Here is a 16,678-nt window from a genome sequence, read left to right as displayed (position 1 = left end):
GAGTTTTGCTCTTGTAGTACTGGTTTGGTACATCTTAGAGGATAGAGTACACCACTTTCCAAACCCCTTTGAGATTCAAGTTTAGAGTCTTTTCTAGCCAATAGCTCTGGTGCGTTTGATAATCATTAGGACGCCTCCCTAGGGGATCATGGGCCTTTTTCCGGGGGTCATGGAGGATCCAAGATTTTGAGGACATTTCTAATCATATTTAAGGATTTTTGTTAGTCAAAATACATGATTAAATCAGTTCTTGTTAATATTCATTAACAAGCATTTTTGTTTGCTGTTATTGTTTCTTCTGCTGTGATTAATCTTTCATGTAATATTCAAAATGTATCTACGCCATTTACGGGTGATGGGTGGCACCTAAACGCATTAAAAGACAGAACGCATTGGATAAACAGACAAAAACCACTATCAAATGACCAACCAGCAGGCTGTATATATTAATCGGACCAAAAGTGCCCTACAAGAGCTTGGCAGTAGAAAAGTGAAAGTAAAGGAAACAGGAGAGTAATTGGTCAAGACTGTGAGGAAGTTAAAAGTATTTATTGATGGACATGTGAATAGGAGTTTTAATATTGAATGTAGGGAAAATAGCCAGTATCACATAGATTATTCGACTGGGTTGCGTCCTGCATCCTTAGGAGTCCATCACTTTTCTTACTATGTTCGCCGTTTCTAGGATCACAGTCTTCTGCATGAGTCCTGGAGCTACTTCAGCCTCTAGTTTTTCCAGATTCCTTCTCAGGGATCTTAGGATCGTGCCTAGTGTTCCTATGATTATGGGTACAATTTCCACTGGCGTATCCCATATCCTTCTTATTTCTGTTTTTAGGTCTAGATACTTATCCATTTTTTCCCTTTCTTTCTCTTCAACTCTGGTGTCCCATGGTACTGCGACGTCAATGAGTGATACTTTCTTCTTGATTTTGTCAATCAACGTCACGTCTGGTCTATTTGCACGTATCACCCTATCTCTTCTTCTTCTTCTTCTTCTTCTTCTTCTTCTTCTTATTATTATTATTATTATTATTATTATTTATTATTATTTTATTATATTATTATTATTATTATTATTAATTATTATTATTAACCCTGTTCAAATGGAACAAGCCCACCACAACGGCCATTGACTTGAAATGAGCTTCGAAAGAATATTTAGATGTTCATTAGAAAGAATTAAGAAAAAGTAAAGGGAACGACAGAAAGTAGAAATCCCACTTATTAAAAAAGAGAAAAAAATAAATTACCAAATTAATACATTAGATAAAAATGAAAGTAAATAATTAAACTTCAAGGAAAATCGTACTAGGGTAGTAATGCACTGCATCCTCGCTTGAACTTCTGATGTTCCAGTTGCAAAACATCCTCTGGGAGGCTGTGCCACAGTCCAGCGGTGTGAGGAATACTGGATCTCCGGAACTGAGAAGTTCGACAGCGACGCACATCAACAGAACATTGGTGCTGATTTCCAGCAAATCTGGTTGCTTTCGGCAGGGCAGAAGAAGAAGATCGAGTATGAGCTGTGAATGGGAAAGATTTCAGTTAAAATACAACTTATGACACATTGACAAACGAGACCATCTGTGGATGGTCCCAGTCATAACAGCTTTTATTAGGAGACCGAAACCTACCACCAAAACTACTCTATCTAAAAAGAGATAAATCTCTGGAAGAAACAGACATCCATATCGGAGAGCAGTATCTTTCTATAATGGGCGTTATGTCGGTCGGTCCGTCTGTCATTCAATCACGTCTAAACGGCTGGTCCGATGGGCTTGAAACTTGGCAGGGTTATAGTGGGGACCCATGTATAATGTATTATATACACATGTACAATGTATATATATATATACACATACACACACATATATATATATATGTGTGTGTGTGTGTATCTATTTTCAATTCCGCCAGAAGCAAGTCAGCATGACAGGCTCCTTTTTCTAAAGACTTCCTCACGATCTCTATTTCTTTTTCTTATCCCTCCTCGAGTGCATTAAAATAGCCAAGTAAATACAGAGGCTACTGCACCGACAAGCATTCTGCTGACAACTGAGGTCTGGACAGGAAACATTATTTGCAAACTGTTTGCAAACAATGTTTCCTGTTGTGGAAAGGCTATAACAGGTTCCTGCTATGCCTTCTTCACAATCGTGACTGTCTTATGACCTCCGTAATCTTCTTATCTCATCATTTTTGTATCTCTCAAGTAGCAATATTCCCATAATCCACCTCAGCATTCTCATGTCTGTTCTCCCAAACTTGACCTCCTCTTTCCTTCTGAGCGCGCATGTTTCCGCTCCATACATTAACACTGATCCACTGCAAGAACACGAAGTTTATAAAATAAGTGCCTATATAGTGATAGACTAAATCAAAAGCAGCACTAAAATAAATTTTGATTATTCCGAACTCAAAACCCTTGTCACGTTCTCTTGCAAATGGTATGTCAAGTCTAAAAGAGCATCGCAGGTACTACCTAGCTGCTTCCTACTCGTGTATGCATATTGACTTTCAGCAAACAATTCTTTAGATTCCACATACTTATATAGAAGGATGAAAATAAGTTTTTCCATTTCAAGTGTGACGTAGTTTTTTAAGGATAAATCCGCAAACCTGTAGAATGGCTAAAATAATTATCTTGCAGAAGAACAAAAGAGTTTGTTCTGATTTCATGACTGACTCTGCAGTCAATTGCGTGTTGTGCTCGAAGGTGACTAGGGAAGATATTTCCTGTAATATAATAAAGACTTTCAGGTCTATTCTCTGAAGTTATCACTCAGACGGACCAACATCTTTGGATATTGAGACGGACCTGGAAAACCCCAGAAATACCTCGAGAATCCATGGCGGTCTTTAAGGTCAAGTGATGAGCAATACATTGAGGGACTAGTTTTACTTACTTCACAGTTTGAACAAACAATTAATGGGTAATTACGTAAAATGTACTGATGAGATTCAGGAGACATGGGACTCTGCATGAAAGATAGCGGAGCCTTTTTTTGTTTGCTGAGACGCAGATCGTTCCGTCTGCAGGGAGTTTCTTTTCGAGGAACCTCGACATCAATGCACTTCATTATAAAAAACAAGTTTTTTTCTGATGGCTTATATATATAAGCTCTCTCTCTCTCTCTCTCTCTCTCTCTCTCTCTCTCTCTCTCTCTCTCTCATTAGGAAAAAGAATGCCAAAAAAAAGCATGCAAACTGTGTAAGGTTTGGTATAGCATAGTCAATCCACAAAAACCTAATCAGAAAATGTGCTGCATGCAACATTCCGACCCATCCACAGTGTGCTGAGGTAATACAAGATTTGAGAAAAGATACAAAATTTTTAATTTTTTGTTCAACATGTCTATCATGGATAGACAATGTTATTAAATCAAGATTGAATGTACAAATAGATGAGGATGAAGAAGAAAGAGGAAGAGGAAGACGAAGAAGAAAAAGAAGAAGAGGAAAACGGAAGAGAAGTAACAAAATGAAATGACAGAAAAAAACAAAAAAAATAAGGAAAAACAAAGAACAAGATAAAAGTATGGATGCAGAGATACTCATTGATACTACATATGAGGCAATAAAGCAGCATACCTACGAAGAAATAATTACGATATGACAACAGAAAAGTAAATCCCGAAGAGGCTCTACCCAGATCTATACAATGACGGGAAGGGGGAGGAAAATATAGACAAGAAGACAAAATCTGCAACCTTTTGAAAAGAGGGAATTGCAGATTTGGAGAAAGATGTTACTACAAACATCCTAAGATATGTCAAAACTATGAAATATATGGTAAATGTGCATACTTAGATGGATATGGGGATGATTGCAGAGATCTGCATCCAAAAATATGTAAAAACCTAAAAGAAGGAAAAGGATGTAAGTTTCGACAAAAAATGCAAATATATGCACCCTGTAGCCATGAATCATAATCAAATAAATAACCAACCAAGTAATAAAATCCAAAATAAGAAAGAAACAAATAAAGAGAGAATCAAAGAATATCAGGTAAAAGAGAAAAGCAAACCACCAATGAGATATGGCAGAGGTGTCAGCAAAAAATTTCAAAGCATCAGCTCCGAAATTCTACTCAAGAGATAATAACTGTATTTATTATGCAAGAGGATATTGCAGAAACGGAGGAAAATTGCAGATTCAGACACAAATGAATAATTATGATGAAGGAAGATCAAATATTATGGAAAAGTTGGATTTTTTAATGTCAGAATTTCTGGAAATGAAAAAAGAACAACATACCAGAACAGGAAAGAGACATGGGAAAATCCTTATTACTACCAGTATTAAATGAAGGAGAAAACACGCAAACCATCATAGTGATGAATGCGCAGGGTTTAGTTACGAGTAACTCAAAAAGAAAAATAGAGTACTTAGAAGAACTAACCCAAAATGAAAAGAAAATAGATATAATGAATATAAGTGAAACCTGGTATTCCCAAGAGACTGGGAATGATGATCAAATAAAGGGTTCCAAACTTATAGATCAGATAGAAAAAATAGGAATCAAGGGGAACCGCAATATATGGGAAAGACAAAAAACAAGGAAAAAATATATGAGAAATATAGTAACTCAGAATGTGAACTAATAGCGGTAGAATTTGAATCTGAAAAATTGATGAACATAGTAATATATAGACCTCCTAATACTAAAGAGTTTGACTTAATAATTGAAAAAATTGGATGATATATGTAGAAATCACAAGGACTGGACTATTCTCCTATCTGGTGACTTCACTTTCCTTTCGTAGAATGGAAAGAACGAATAGGAGATTGTGGTTGTACTTATACATATAAAAAAAGAGAGTAATAGTAGTGCAGAAGATAAGAGGCAATTTGAAAAGCTATTAGATATGCTACTAGAATACACAACATTCAACAAATAAATCACCTGCCAACAAAAAGAAAGGAAAATACTTTAGACTAGTATTTGTGAACGAGATGAATTATGTTAAAGAAATAATAGTTTATAATGCGAATATTTCAGACCATAATGTCATAGAATTAACAGTTCATTCCCAAAAGCAAGTGAAAATAGAGATAAGCAAGAAATGAAAAAGTGGGAAGGATATGGAAAATTACAACTTCTACAGTAAAAATAAAAAGGTAAAACGGTCCAGAAATTAATGAAGAATTAAACAAAGATTGGGATAACATTTTCGTAAGTGATGACATAAGGGTAAATACGGAGATATTATATAAAATATTGGAGAAAATAGTGGAAAAAATATATACCGAAGAAGAAAAGTAAACATCATTCATGCATACCAAGAGACAGAAGGATCTTGTTCCAGAAAATCAGAAAGTGGAAAAAAGGTCTTGCAAAAGAAAAAAATGCATGGAAAGTTATAGAACTAAAAAGTAAGATAGAAAATGCAGAACAAAAGATTATACAATCAAAAGAAAATGAAAAACGGGACTTGGAAGAAAAAACCCTATTAAATATCAAGCAAACCCCAAGCTATTATACTCATATGCGAAGAAGATGAATAAAAGAAGAATAGAAATAGGCCCTCTGAGAATTGAAGGGAGATTAACGAATGAAAAAAAGGAAATTTGCAACATACTGGCAGAACGATATAAGAGAGAATTCACCCCTAGAATAGATAATGAAGATAATGATATAGAAGTAAGGGATGAAAATAGTGAATATTTAGCTGACATAGATATTAATGAAGCTGATATTGTGCAGGCTATTAATGAAATTAAAAATGGAGCTGCTGCAGGGCCTGATGGAATTCCTGCTATTTTGTTAAAGAAAGTAGTTCATTCTATCGCAAAGCCACTTGCAATATTATTAAGACAAAGTGTAGATACAGGCAAGATTTATGAGGAGCACAAATTAGCATATATTACCCCTACTTTCAAAAGTGGATCAAGACTAGAGGCAAGTAATATAGGCCTGTGAGTCTAACATCACATATTATGAAAGTGTATGAAAGGGTAATGAAGAAAAATATTATGAAACATTTAATAAAAAATAATTTGTTTAATAAAGGACACATGGGTTTCGTACCCGGAAAAAGTACACAAACCCAACTGTTAGTCCACCGTGAGAACATATTCAAAAATATGAAAAGCGGAAAATGAAACAGATGTGGTTTATTTAGACTTTGCAAAAGCTTTTGATAAAGTAGACCATAAAATATTAGCGAAGAAAATTAGAAAACACAATATCGTGGATAAAGTAGGAAGATGGTTAAAAGAATTTTTACACAACAGAAAACAGATAGTTATTGCAAACGACGAGAAATCGGATGAAGTCAAGGTAATATCCGGTGTGCCGCAAGGTACGGTGTTAGCTGCAATACTGTTTGTTATTATGATTGAAGACATAGACAATAATGTGAAGGATTCGGTAGTGAGTAGTTTCGCAGATGACACAAGAATAAGTAGAGAAATTACTTGTGATGAAGATAGGAACGCTCTACAAAGAGACCTTAACAAAGTATATGATTGGGCAGAGGTAAATAGGATGGTATTTAACTCTGATAAATTTGAATCAATAAATTATGGAGACAGAGAAGAAAGCTATATGCATATAAGGGACCTAATAATGAGACAATCACAAATAAGGAAGCAGTTAAAGACCTTGGTGTGATGATGAATAGGAACATGTTATGCAATGATCAATAGCAACTCTGTTGGCAAAATGTAAAGCAAAAAATGGGAATGTTGTTACGGCACTTCAAAACAAGAAAAGCTGAACACATGATTATGCTTTATAAAACATATGTTCGTAGTCCACTTGAATATGCAATATGATATGGTACCCACACTATCAAAAGGATATTGCACAAATAGAGAGTGTACAAAGGTCCTTTACAGCTAGAATAGAAGAAGTTAAGGACCTAGACTACTGGGAAAGACTACAATTCTTAAAATTATATAGTCTAGAAAGGAGAAGAGAACGCTACATGATAATTCAGGCATGGAAACAGATAGAAGGAATAGCAGAAAATATCATGGAACTAAAAATATCAGAAAGAGCAAGAGAGGTAGATTAATAGTGCCCAAAACTATACCAGGAAAATAAGGAAAGCACACAGGACATTAATCCACTACGCACCAGCATCGATAATGCAGCGTCTATTCAATGCGTTGCCAGCTCATCTGAGGAATATATCAGGAGTGAGCGTAGATGTGTTTAAGAATAAGCTCGACAAATATCTAAACTGCATCCCAGACCATCCAAGAGGATTGGAAGATGCAAAATATACCGGAAGATGTACTAGCAACTCTCTGGTAGACATTAGAGGTGCCTCACACTGAGGGACCTGGGGCAACCCGAACAAGATGTAAGGTCTGTAAGGTAAGGTCTCTCTCTCTCTCTCTCTCTCTCATGAAACGATTTTCCATGAAGCAAAAGAAACGCGGCGAAATATTTCAGTGTTGCTACACATCATCATAGTCATGGAATACGAAATTGCTTTAAACATTTAGAGTTCGTGTCCCTGTTCGGGCGGCATTTACTGAATTTTGAGAAAATATTTAAAAAACTGGAGTAATAATTTCAATTAAGGTTTCAATCAAAGTTATAAATAAAATGATTGTCTCCTGGGCTCGCTTACCTTTAGTCCATTGGATCTCGTGGCACCCTTATTGGGCAGTGAATTCCTATTATTATTATTATTATTATTATTATTATTATTATTATTATTATTATTATTATTATTATTATACTGAGAATTAAAAACCAGTAGTGCAGTGACTCTACACCTTTTTATGACCACGCCCCCTCTAAGAGTTGGTGCTTCCTTTCACGGGCCCCTCGCATCTATGAATAAAATGCCCTCCCAGATTTAAAGGAAAATGAAAAAAGAGAAGAGGTTTCGAGGATAGGAAGGGAGGTCAATCATTACAAAACATGGGAAGCCCAATGAGCCTAACTAGAGTAGTAGACTCTAGGAAACTAACGTTACAAGGCAATACTTTTGGATTTTTTCATAAACTTCTGAATATTAGTTCCTCGCTCTTGTTAAGAGAATAACGAATATAATTGGAGTTTTGTTTTTTATTTTTCCCTAGGGCTCGCGCCTCCCCTGGAAATTGCTGATGCCCCCATAGCTGGATCGCGCCGCCCCCCAGGTTAAGAACCACTGCACTAGTGTTAAGAATATATATGTACTACAGAGTTCAAAATGATAAAGAGAGACTTTCAGATAGGTATCGCGAATCAGTCCTACTGAAGTTCCAGTGGTTTTCAACCTTTTTCACTCCATTCCCCCTTCATGAATTAACAACAGTCATTTGGCTCCCCTTCATTTTTCTCCCAAATCCCACCCCGCCTAAAAGGTAAAAAAAAAAAAAAATTAAATAAAATGTTGATGAAGAGAAAACCCTTGATTTATTACGAAGTTTACAGTCATAATTATCTTATACTTGATAAATTTCTGTGTTATGCTTAACTTACATCACTAGACTACAAAAGACTAGCGGACAATAGCAAATTTGAATTTGGTTGTTAAAAAGTTCAATTTAACCTCTGCATGTTTTTTCACACATCAGTGGTTACAAATTGCATCACTGTCCTGGCAAAGAAAATTTTCTTTGCCAGGACAATGATGCAAGTTTTATTTTTTTTTCTATTCAGATACCTAACATCATTTAGAAATGTATAATTTGCATCAGCCCACCATGGCCCCCCTAAATTCTTGCCATGGCCCCCAGGTTGAGAACGGTAAAGACTGCACCGCAGGAAACTGGTACAAAGCGGATTCTTCAAAGAGCGTTGGCCAGGTAACCCTTCTCCGTGTCGGTGTTTTCCTGTTGGTGAGTAGGAGGCTGCAACGACGAAGAAGTCACACGGGTGAGATTCCAGCTCAGCAGACTCCATCGGTGCCTTGACTTTCAGGTGTAGCAACATAGGTCATCTGGGATAAAAGAGAAGCGGGGGCAGCATCACGGGTCTCGCAATCACCAGAAACATGAATCAAAGTCGTCGACAAAGAGGGGTCCCCGTGGCGGGGTAGCGCCGTCATTGCACCTAAATCGGTGCAATGTAGGCATTATTTAAAGTTATTGGCAGCGTCCCGTCGGCCCCTAGCTGCAACTACTTTCATTCCTTTTACTGTACCTCCGTTCATATTCTCTTTCTTCCATCTTACTGGCCACCCTCTCCTAACATTGTTTCATAGTGCAACTACTAGGTTTTCTTCCTGTAACACCTCTCTAACCTTTTACTGTCAATTTCCGTTTCAGCGCTGTATGGCCTTACTTGCCCCAGTGTTTGGCATAATACCAAAAATCTATATAAATGAAAGAGATAAATAAGAGACAAAGAGGCCCATTGTTAACGAATGAACAAAATGATCCTCATGAGTGAAGGTTTTGTTTCCTTCAAAGGCACACCCATTTCTTTTTGTAGCCATTTCCACTAAGCGACAAACACCAACATCTCCACTCTTAGATAATTATGACCGAGGCACCATTCCAATTGATTTCGTGACCTAGAACGAACTAATGGGAGACAAGGCCTTTCCTTATGCGTTGCTGGAGTTCGTGGCCCCTACGATGTTCAGAAAGTCTTCCATCCAAGCTCCGCCCACACTCTCCCAAGTATTGTTAAGGGCATTTGGCACACGGGGGGATTTCGTAATCACCAGCTGTTTTCCTATTATTACTTTTCTTTCTTTTTATCTATCTCCGTCTTCCTATTCGATTGGATAGTTTTTATAGTGTGAAGATCCGGGTTGCACATGCTTCCTTAAGAGTCCATCATTTTTTTTCACTATGTGCGCTCTTTCTCGAAGCACACCCTTCTGCATGAGTCCTGGAGCTACTTCGGCATCTAGTTTTTTCCGGTTCCTTTTCTGGGATCTTGGGATGTTGCCTAGTCTCCTTATGATTATGAGCACAATTTCCACTGGCATCCCATATCCTTCTTATTTCTGTTTTCAGGTCTTGATACTTGTCAGTTTTTCTCTATCTTTCTCTGATACTTGTCAGTTTTTTCCTCTTGTTTGTTATTATTATTATTACACACTAACCTATTTCTGATTGTATTTTTAAAACTAAAAGCAATTTGAATATCCTCTTGATAACTATTTGCGAGATAACAGGTATTTTCTAATTTCGAATTATAAACAATACGTCCTATATTTCTATCATATTAGGATGAGCTGTTGCATTCGTACCGTGATATACGGAGTATTCTGAGAGTCTCTCTTTATCATTTTTAACTTTGTACGTACTCGTAAATATTTTTAATACTACTGTCGCTTTTCATTCTCGATATCATAGCCTCGTTACAAGGATTTATTGGTTCACTATTATTATTATTATTATTATTATTATTATTATTATTATTATTATTATTATTGATCTTGACCAGCTCAGAGAGTGGGGCGGTTTTCAGGGTAAAATATGTGCTGAAATGTGGTGTAAAATGGTTAAAATCATCAGAGTTATAAGGGATTTATAGGAAAGCAACTTTATCATCTATTTGCCTCTGAGACTTTCAAATCTCGCTGTGCCACGATTTATTGTGCGCGAGCACAAGACTCGCACCTCACTGGGCGTTCACAGTTTGATGATCCTTTCTTAGCGTAAATAAGACAAGTACGTCAGTGCTGTACGATTTTGTACGATTATTTTTTTGTGCTATACTTCAGGATGTTGGTAGTCCTGCCGGTTGCATCAAATGGTGAAGTCAACCACGCAAAAGATCCCGAAAGGATGCTCGTTAGCTCACAAATTCGTAGTATTAACTAAACCACTGCTTAAGTTTCATTTATAACCCAGGTGACGTAAAATCGCGATGATCACTGGTTGCTTGAAGAAATCTTCGTGGTCGTCACATTTCTCCCAAAAAACAAGCCATCCTGATACCCACGAGTTCCTGTACCTTCAACATTTGCGCAAAAAATTGGTCATCCTTTAACCCCTATCTTACATTTCATTGTCTGGCGCAGAGATTATATTTTCAGCGATTTTGGAATCATTTTCCAGTAAGGAACACCATGAATATCTTACAAAATGTTATTCATACCGTAGTGTCACCTTCCATATGCAAGTAGATAGAAGCTGATCTTCAGATTTCATATAAAACGTATTTTCAGAAATTTTATGTCTATCTCTTACTCGGGGAGTAAGCCTACAAACTGCTTTGTTGTTGTTCTCGTTAGGGGGTTTAGGAAAGGTCTATGGAAGAGCCTAAAAATGTCTAAAAAGGTGTTTCGTATTGAGTTTAAGATGCAGAAATTTTAGTTAATCTGTGTCCTTTTTATTTGATCCTTGTTGTTAGTTTGAGTAGCACCAAGTATGAGTATTAATTACAAGGGCCACTTCACCTTAAGTTAGGAATATCATGTTTACAACTTATGTGTGAGGGGAAAATCTTGCACGTGTCCCGAGTATGCTGGCGATCGCATCACGCCTTGTTTCTTTCATTTCTTATGTAATCACTCTTTCTATGAAAAGACGAATTACCTCTAACTAAGATATGAAGATGGAGGCACAACCTTATCAAACATACTTCTACATCAAACTATCTAGCCATTTTCCGATTCTCTTGTTTATGCGCCTACCGTATGTGAGGATATTTTCAAATCGGTATTAAGCACCCACTTTGGAATAGTACAGTGACATTGTCAGGAGTCAAACTCTAATTTTAGATACTTTTCCCCTAAGGACAGTTAGTTCCACTGTGTATACAGCCAAAAGGATGGTACTAATATTACCAAAATTTCCCGCTGACCACACACTCGGGGGAAGAAACACACAAGATGTAGTATATATATATTTATATATATATATATATATATATATATATCTATATATATATATATATATATATATATATATATATATATATATATATATATATATATAATATTGAGCACACGATCAAATGAACATGAATACATACAAATGATAATGAAACAATAATTAACATTGACTGTACATGATTATTAACAGGAGAACACTGAAAAATCAGTAACAGACTAAAGACTTATTGACTTCAGTTGATAATATATGATATTTGCAGTTGAAAATGTTATGATATAAAACAAGCCACAACTTCATTTTCTTACAATTTATGCTTTTCATGTTCATTTTCTAATATTCTATGCTTTTCATGTTTGTTTTCTTACATTCTGTGCTTTTCATGTTCATTTTCTTACATTCTATGCTTTTCATGTACATTTTCTTACATTCTGTGCTTTTCATGTTTGTTTTCTTACATGCTATGCGTTTCATGTTCATTTTCTTACATTCTATGCATTACATGTTTGTTTAGTAAGTATTTTTGTTATGTCCATCATTTGCTTCTCATTTGTCTCATTATTATAAATTATGTTATTATTACTTTCAGTTCATTATTTTCCAACATCATTTTTTATATGTACTAATCATCATTCCAGTATTGTTTATTATATTATATTGTTATTAGTTCTTAGGACAATACAAAAGTATGGGAGTATAAAACAATAAATACATCATGATCTTTATTCATAACATTGGTTGGATTAGGTTTTACATAGTTCTTTGGGTGCTCTAGTCGTCAGCAGCTAGTCGTCTTCGAGGACACACCATTTGCTCTTGCCATTCCACTGCGCCTGCATCCGATGAGTAGTACTGGGCCAGGTAATCTCCGACAGCCTTCGCTCGACGTGTGTAGTTCGGTCCCCTTCTTGCCATGAGTCGTTCCATGAGGCTCAGCGACTCCTGCCTCCAAGTACCTGGTACGACGTTATGGTGTTGGTCCTCATGGTCGACGTCGGTGCCAGCACATGGGTAGCGTTGCAGTGCCAGGTTGTGCATGACACATGCGCACAAAGTTATCTTCTTGCAAACCTGTACATCCTGTTGCATCGTCGTCCTAAAGACTCGCCATCTCATCTGCAGCAGGCTGAATGCGTTTTCCACCACTTGACAAGCGCGAGATAATCTGTAGCTGTATAGTGGTTCGGTGGGATCTTGTGATTGGTGGGAGTAGGGCTTCATCATCCACGACTTGAGAGCAAAGGCATTGTCGCAAATATATGTGGAAAGGGATGGGTTAGTCATCGTTGGGCAGATTTCTGTATTGTGGGAGTCCTGCTCGATTGTATGTGATCGCCCTGGCCAGGTAGCACTTCTGCCAGGTTCCCCCATCCCCAGCACCTCCTTCTGCACCGACGTCGACGAACAGGAACCTGTATTTTGCATCAGAGAGAGCCATGGGGATGATGCTGTGGAACTTCTTGTAATTGAAGGACAGTGATCCTCCACCTTTGGGTTTCTTGATTGCGACATGCTTCCCATCCAGGGCTCCCACACAATTGAAGTAGTTCCACTTTGAGGCGAATCGTTTTGCTATGTCGTTCCATTCTTCTGCTGTCTTGGGGCACTTCATCACTTCTGGTATGTATGTGTCGATAATGGCTTGGCAGACTAATGAGATAAACAAGCATATGGAACTCTTGGAGACTCTGAAGCTGTATTGGAGACTTGTATAGTCGTTCCCACTTGCCAGGTAGCGGAGAGTGACCACCAACTTGAGTCCTACCTCTTGTGCAATCTGCATTTTTGTGTCATTCTTCTTCAAAATGGGCGTCAGCCTTTCAACCATCTCCTTGAACAATTCAGGGTAGATGCGTAGGAAGTTCTTGTGTCCTTTGCGGTCCTCCTTTTTCAGTTCTTGTAGCAGCTGGTCTTAGTCTCCATGTAGTTGTTGCCGTGTCAGCCACTCCCGAGCCCAAATCTGCCCTGCCCTACCGTCCTTTCTGCATATCTGTGCAGGTGGGTGTGGCACTGTAGTACGTCTTCTCAACCCATCAATGAACTGGACTGTACAGAGACACAGGACAGCTACCAAAAATCTCTGGGCCTCCTGGGGTGAGAGGCTGTTGAGGTCCATAATGCATGCTAGCTGGACGTGGAATGAAGGATGTGCTTGGCAGGCCTCTATATATACCCCTGGTTCATATCTGAAACGGTGTGGCACGGTGCATGTGCAACAATCATGCACCGTTCCAAGTCGTGTCTCATGCACGTGTGCGCACTCTGCAACAACACCAAAAGCCACCTGTAACACACCGCTACACAGAGTAACAAAGCCGCAAGAGGGCATGCCATGGCATAGCAACACGCACCGTAAAACCACACCAACTCCGTAACACTGCGCTAGACACCGCAATGTCACCATAACAAGCTGTAACATGCCTGTAACACACCGCACGGGTCCATGGCACACCGCCCAATAACAGTCATTTTTACTCACACCACGTCAATTTTCTGGCGGCTTCTTGCAGACCCATGCCATAACTGCCCATAACACAAAAGTGCGTAGGTGTAAACCTACCTTTATACTCAAATTTTGATTACCTTTTGCCGCTAAACGAAGGTTTGGGCTGTTTTTTTTTTTTTTTTCACCACTGGGCATTTCGCTTGTTACTGGTAATACACCCATGGGGCATGGGGGATAATTTTCTCTTTTATTTTCATATATTTGAGTCATTGGGTGATTCAGCGACGGTTTGGTATTTGGAATTTTTGCCTCTACAAAGAGTTCCACCACAGTCTGTTTGAGCGAGAGGTCTGCTGCATGTTTGAGCCTTGCCGTTGCCTGCCCTTTGGACTGCCTTGCAGCAGGTTTATTATTATATATATAAAGCATCAAAACTGGACTCTGCTTTTCTACTGGCCTGTGTCTGTCCTTTTGAGTCCAGTAGTGTATGAGGGCACTCTCATCATTTATTGTGCAAGTTTTTGATTTCGACGTTCACCCCTGTAGCAGCTTTCTTCGGACCTCTTCGCTGTTGTGGAGCGTTACGTCACACGTAGAGAGACTTGCCTCCGGCAAACGTAAATATTACATGAAAGTTGTTTAGTGTGAATATGGACGCTGTCGTGCCACTGACACTGCGGGGATTTGTTGACAGTATTCAACGGAGTTGACTTAAACTGTGGTCTGTGATGGACATAGGGAGATTTATCTCCAGTAAGCATATATAAGGAACAGTATTTTATCGACCTATAACACTTAGGTGTATTGGAGGCTTCAAGTTGCTGATGATAATCGACAGAATAATCTTCAAGATACACTCTACAGTTTTGGATTTATGTATAAGCGTGTTAGTTAGAGATTTGTGTTATTATGTAAGTTAGGTTTAGGAATTTGATTGTTATGAGTAGAATTAAGGGTTATTTTTCTTATCTTTGCCTTCTACTGTCGTATGCTTGTGTTTTTTGCCACCGTGAGTTTGTTTTCTTCCTCCCTCTTTGACTTTCTCTCCTTCTGTCAGTATACCTGTTATGCTGGTATCACACTAGTCATTTCTTGCTCGCGGTTTTGGCCAGCATCCAGCCAGCATCACACTAGGACCTCGTGGTTTAGAGGAGCAGTAGGAAAAAGTAATCAAAACTGATCAGCTGATATCATCATGGTGCCCAGAAATTGTCGGACTGTTGCAAGATGTGCTGCAGTGATGTGTTTCCTCGGAATCTTACGTGGATGCAAGAGTAACAAAAAACTTTTGTGGGTTCGAGAGTGGCTCAGGAGAAGAGAAGACAAAGGTCTGAGAGTACGTCCTATCAGCAGCAGCCATCTTGCATGTTTACACTACGCAGTCGCTCGCGGTTTGTGCTCGGTGCTTCCCATCCAGTCGGGAAGCCAAAATCTCGAGCTAAAAGCTCCTGGATTTCCATTTTCGGCAGCAACGGCTCGCTGCTGGAGAAAAAAAGGCTTAATGTGAGGCCACCTTTAGGTGGGAGAATGGGGAATGCTTGTGTTGTGTTGTAGCTGAATGCGGTTTCTAGCCCCCAACCATCATTTACGGCTAACTTTAATTCGTAAATAAATAGTTATTTTTATAAAGTTTGGTCTTTTCCTAATTCCTCTTTAAGTGTATATTGTTTTGCTGAGGATCCTAACTCCTTGGGTTTAATAGCCCTTTTTGAAGTCATATTTGGTACCTTTTGAAAAGCTGCTATTAGAAGAGTATGTGTAAGGGAAGAGTAATTCTCTTTGCCTTTTCATGTAAAAAAAAAAAAAATAAAAAAAAAAATTGGGTATTCATACAACCTGGATCTAGATTTTGGTTTCACACGAGAATTGTGTAAGAGGGAATACCCTATGGATGGTCTACTCTAATGCTCTGAGAATAGTCCTTTATTGAAGGTTTGAAGAGCATATTAGTTCTGTTTATGTATAGTGAGCAGGAGGCCGCCATAACAATATATATATATATATATATATATATATATATATATATATATATATATATATATATATATATATATTATATATATATATATATATATGTGTGTGTGTGTGTGTGTGTGTGTGTGCGTGCATGCGTGGTGTATTACGACACAACATCAGGGATTGTTTATGGAAATAAGAAAAAACCACAATCCAAATCTCTGTAAGGGATTTATTGCTGTTACCAATGACCTGAAGAATTATGAAGAATTATATTTAATATATATATATATAATATATATATATATATATATATATATATATATATATATATATATATATAGCAGGTGAAAAGGCAAAACAGCTCAATACATTGGGTTGCTTTATTGTTGCCAACGTTTCAAGACTATGGTCTCATTTTCAAGGCTATAAAAAACAAAAATACATAAATTACAAACTTGTCCAGCAAGATTAATATAAATTGTTACATACAAATAAGCACGAGAAAAAATATATAAAATTTAAATAAAA

The 16,678-nt window shown here is 37.6% G+C and overlaps 1 protein-coding gene across 1 annotated transcript; it reads right to left on the bottom strand.

Moving 5' to 3' along the window:
- Window positions 1-13,021: 13,021 nt before the first annotated feature.
- LOC135211354 (putative nuclease HARBI1) lies at window positions 13,022-13,573 on the bottom strand. The gene has a single exon (XM_064244668.1). It carries the CDS (start codon window positions 13,571-13,573, stop codon window positions 13,022-13,024), a length of 552 nt encoding a protein of 183 aa, XP_064100738.1.
- Window positions 13,574-16,678: the final 3,105 nt, after the last annotated feature.

This window comes from Macrobrachium nipponense, chromosome 4 (genome assembly GCF_015104395.2).
Source record: "Macrobrachium nipponense isolate FS-2020 chromosome 4, ASM1510439v2, whole genome shotgun sequence".
NCBI lineage: Eukaryota > Metazoa > Arthropoda > Malacostraca > Decapoda > Palaemonidae > Macrobrachium > Macrobrachium nipponense.
The sequence above is the reverse complement of the archived record's forward strand: the minus strand, read 5'-3'. Positions and strand labels throughout refer to the sequence as shown.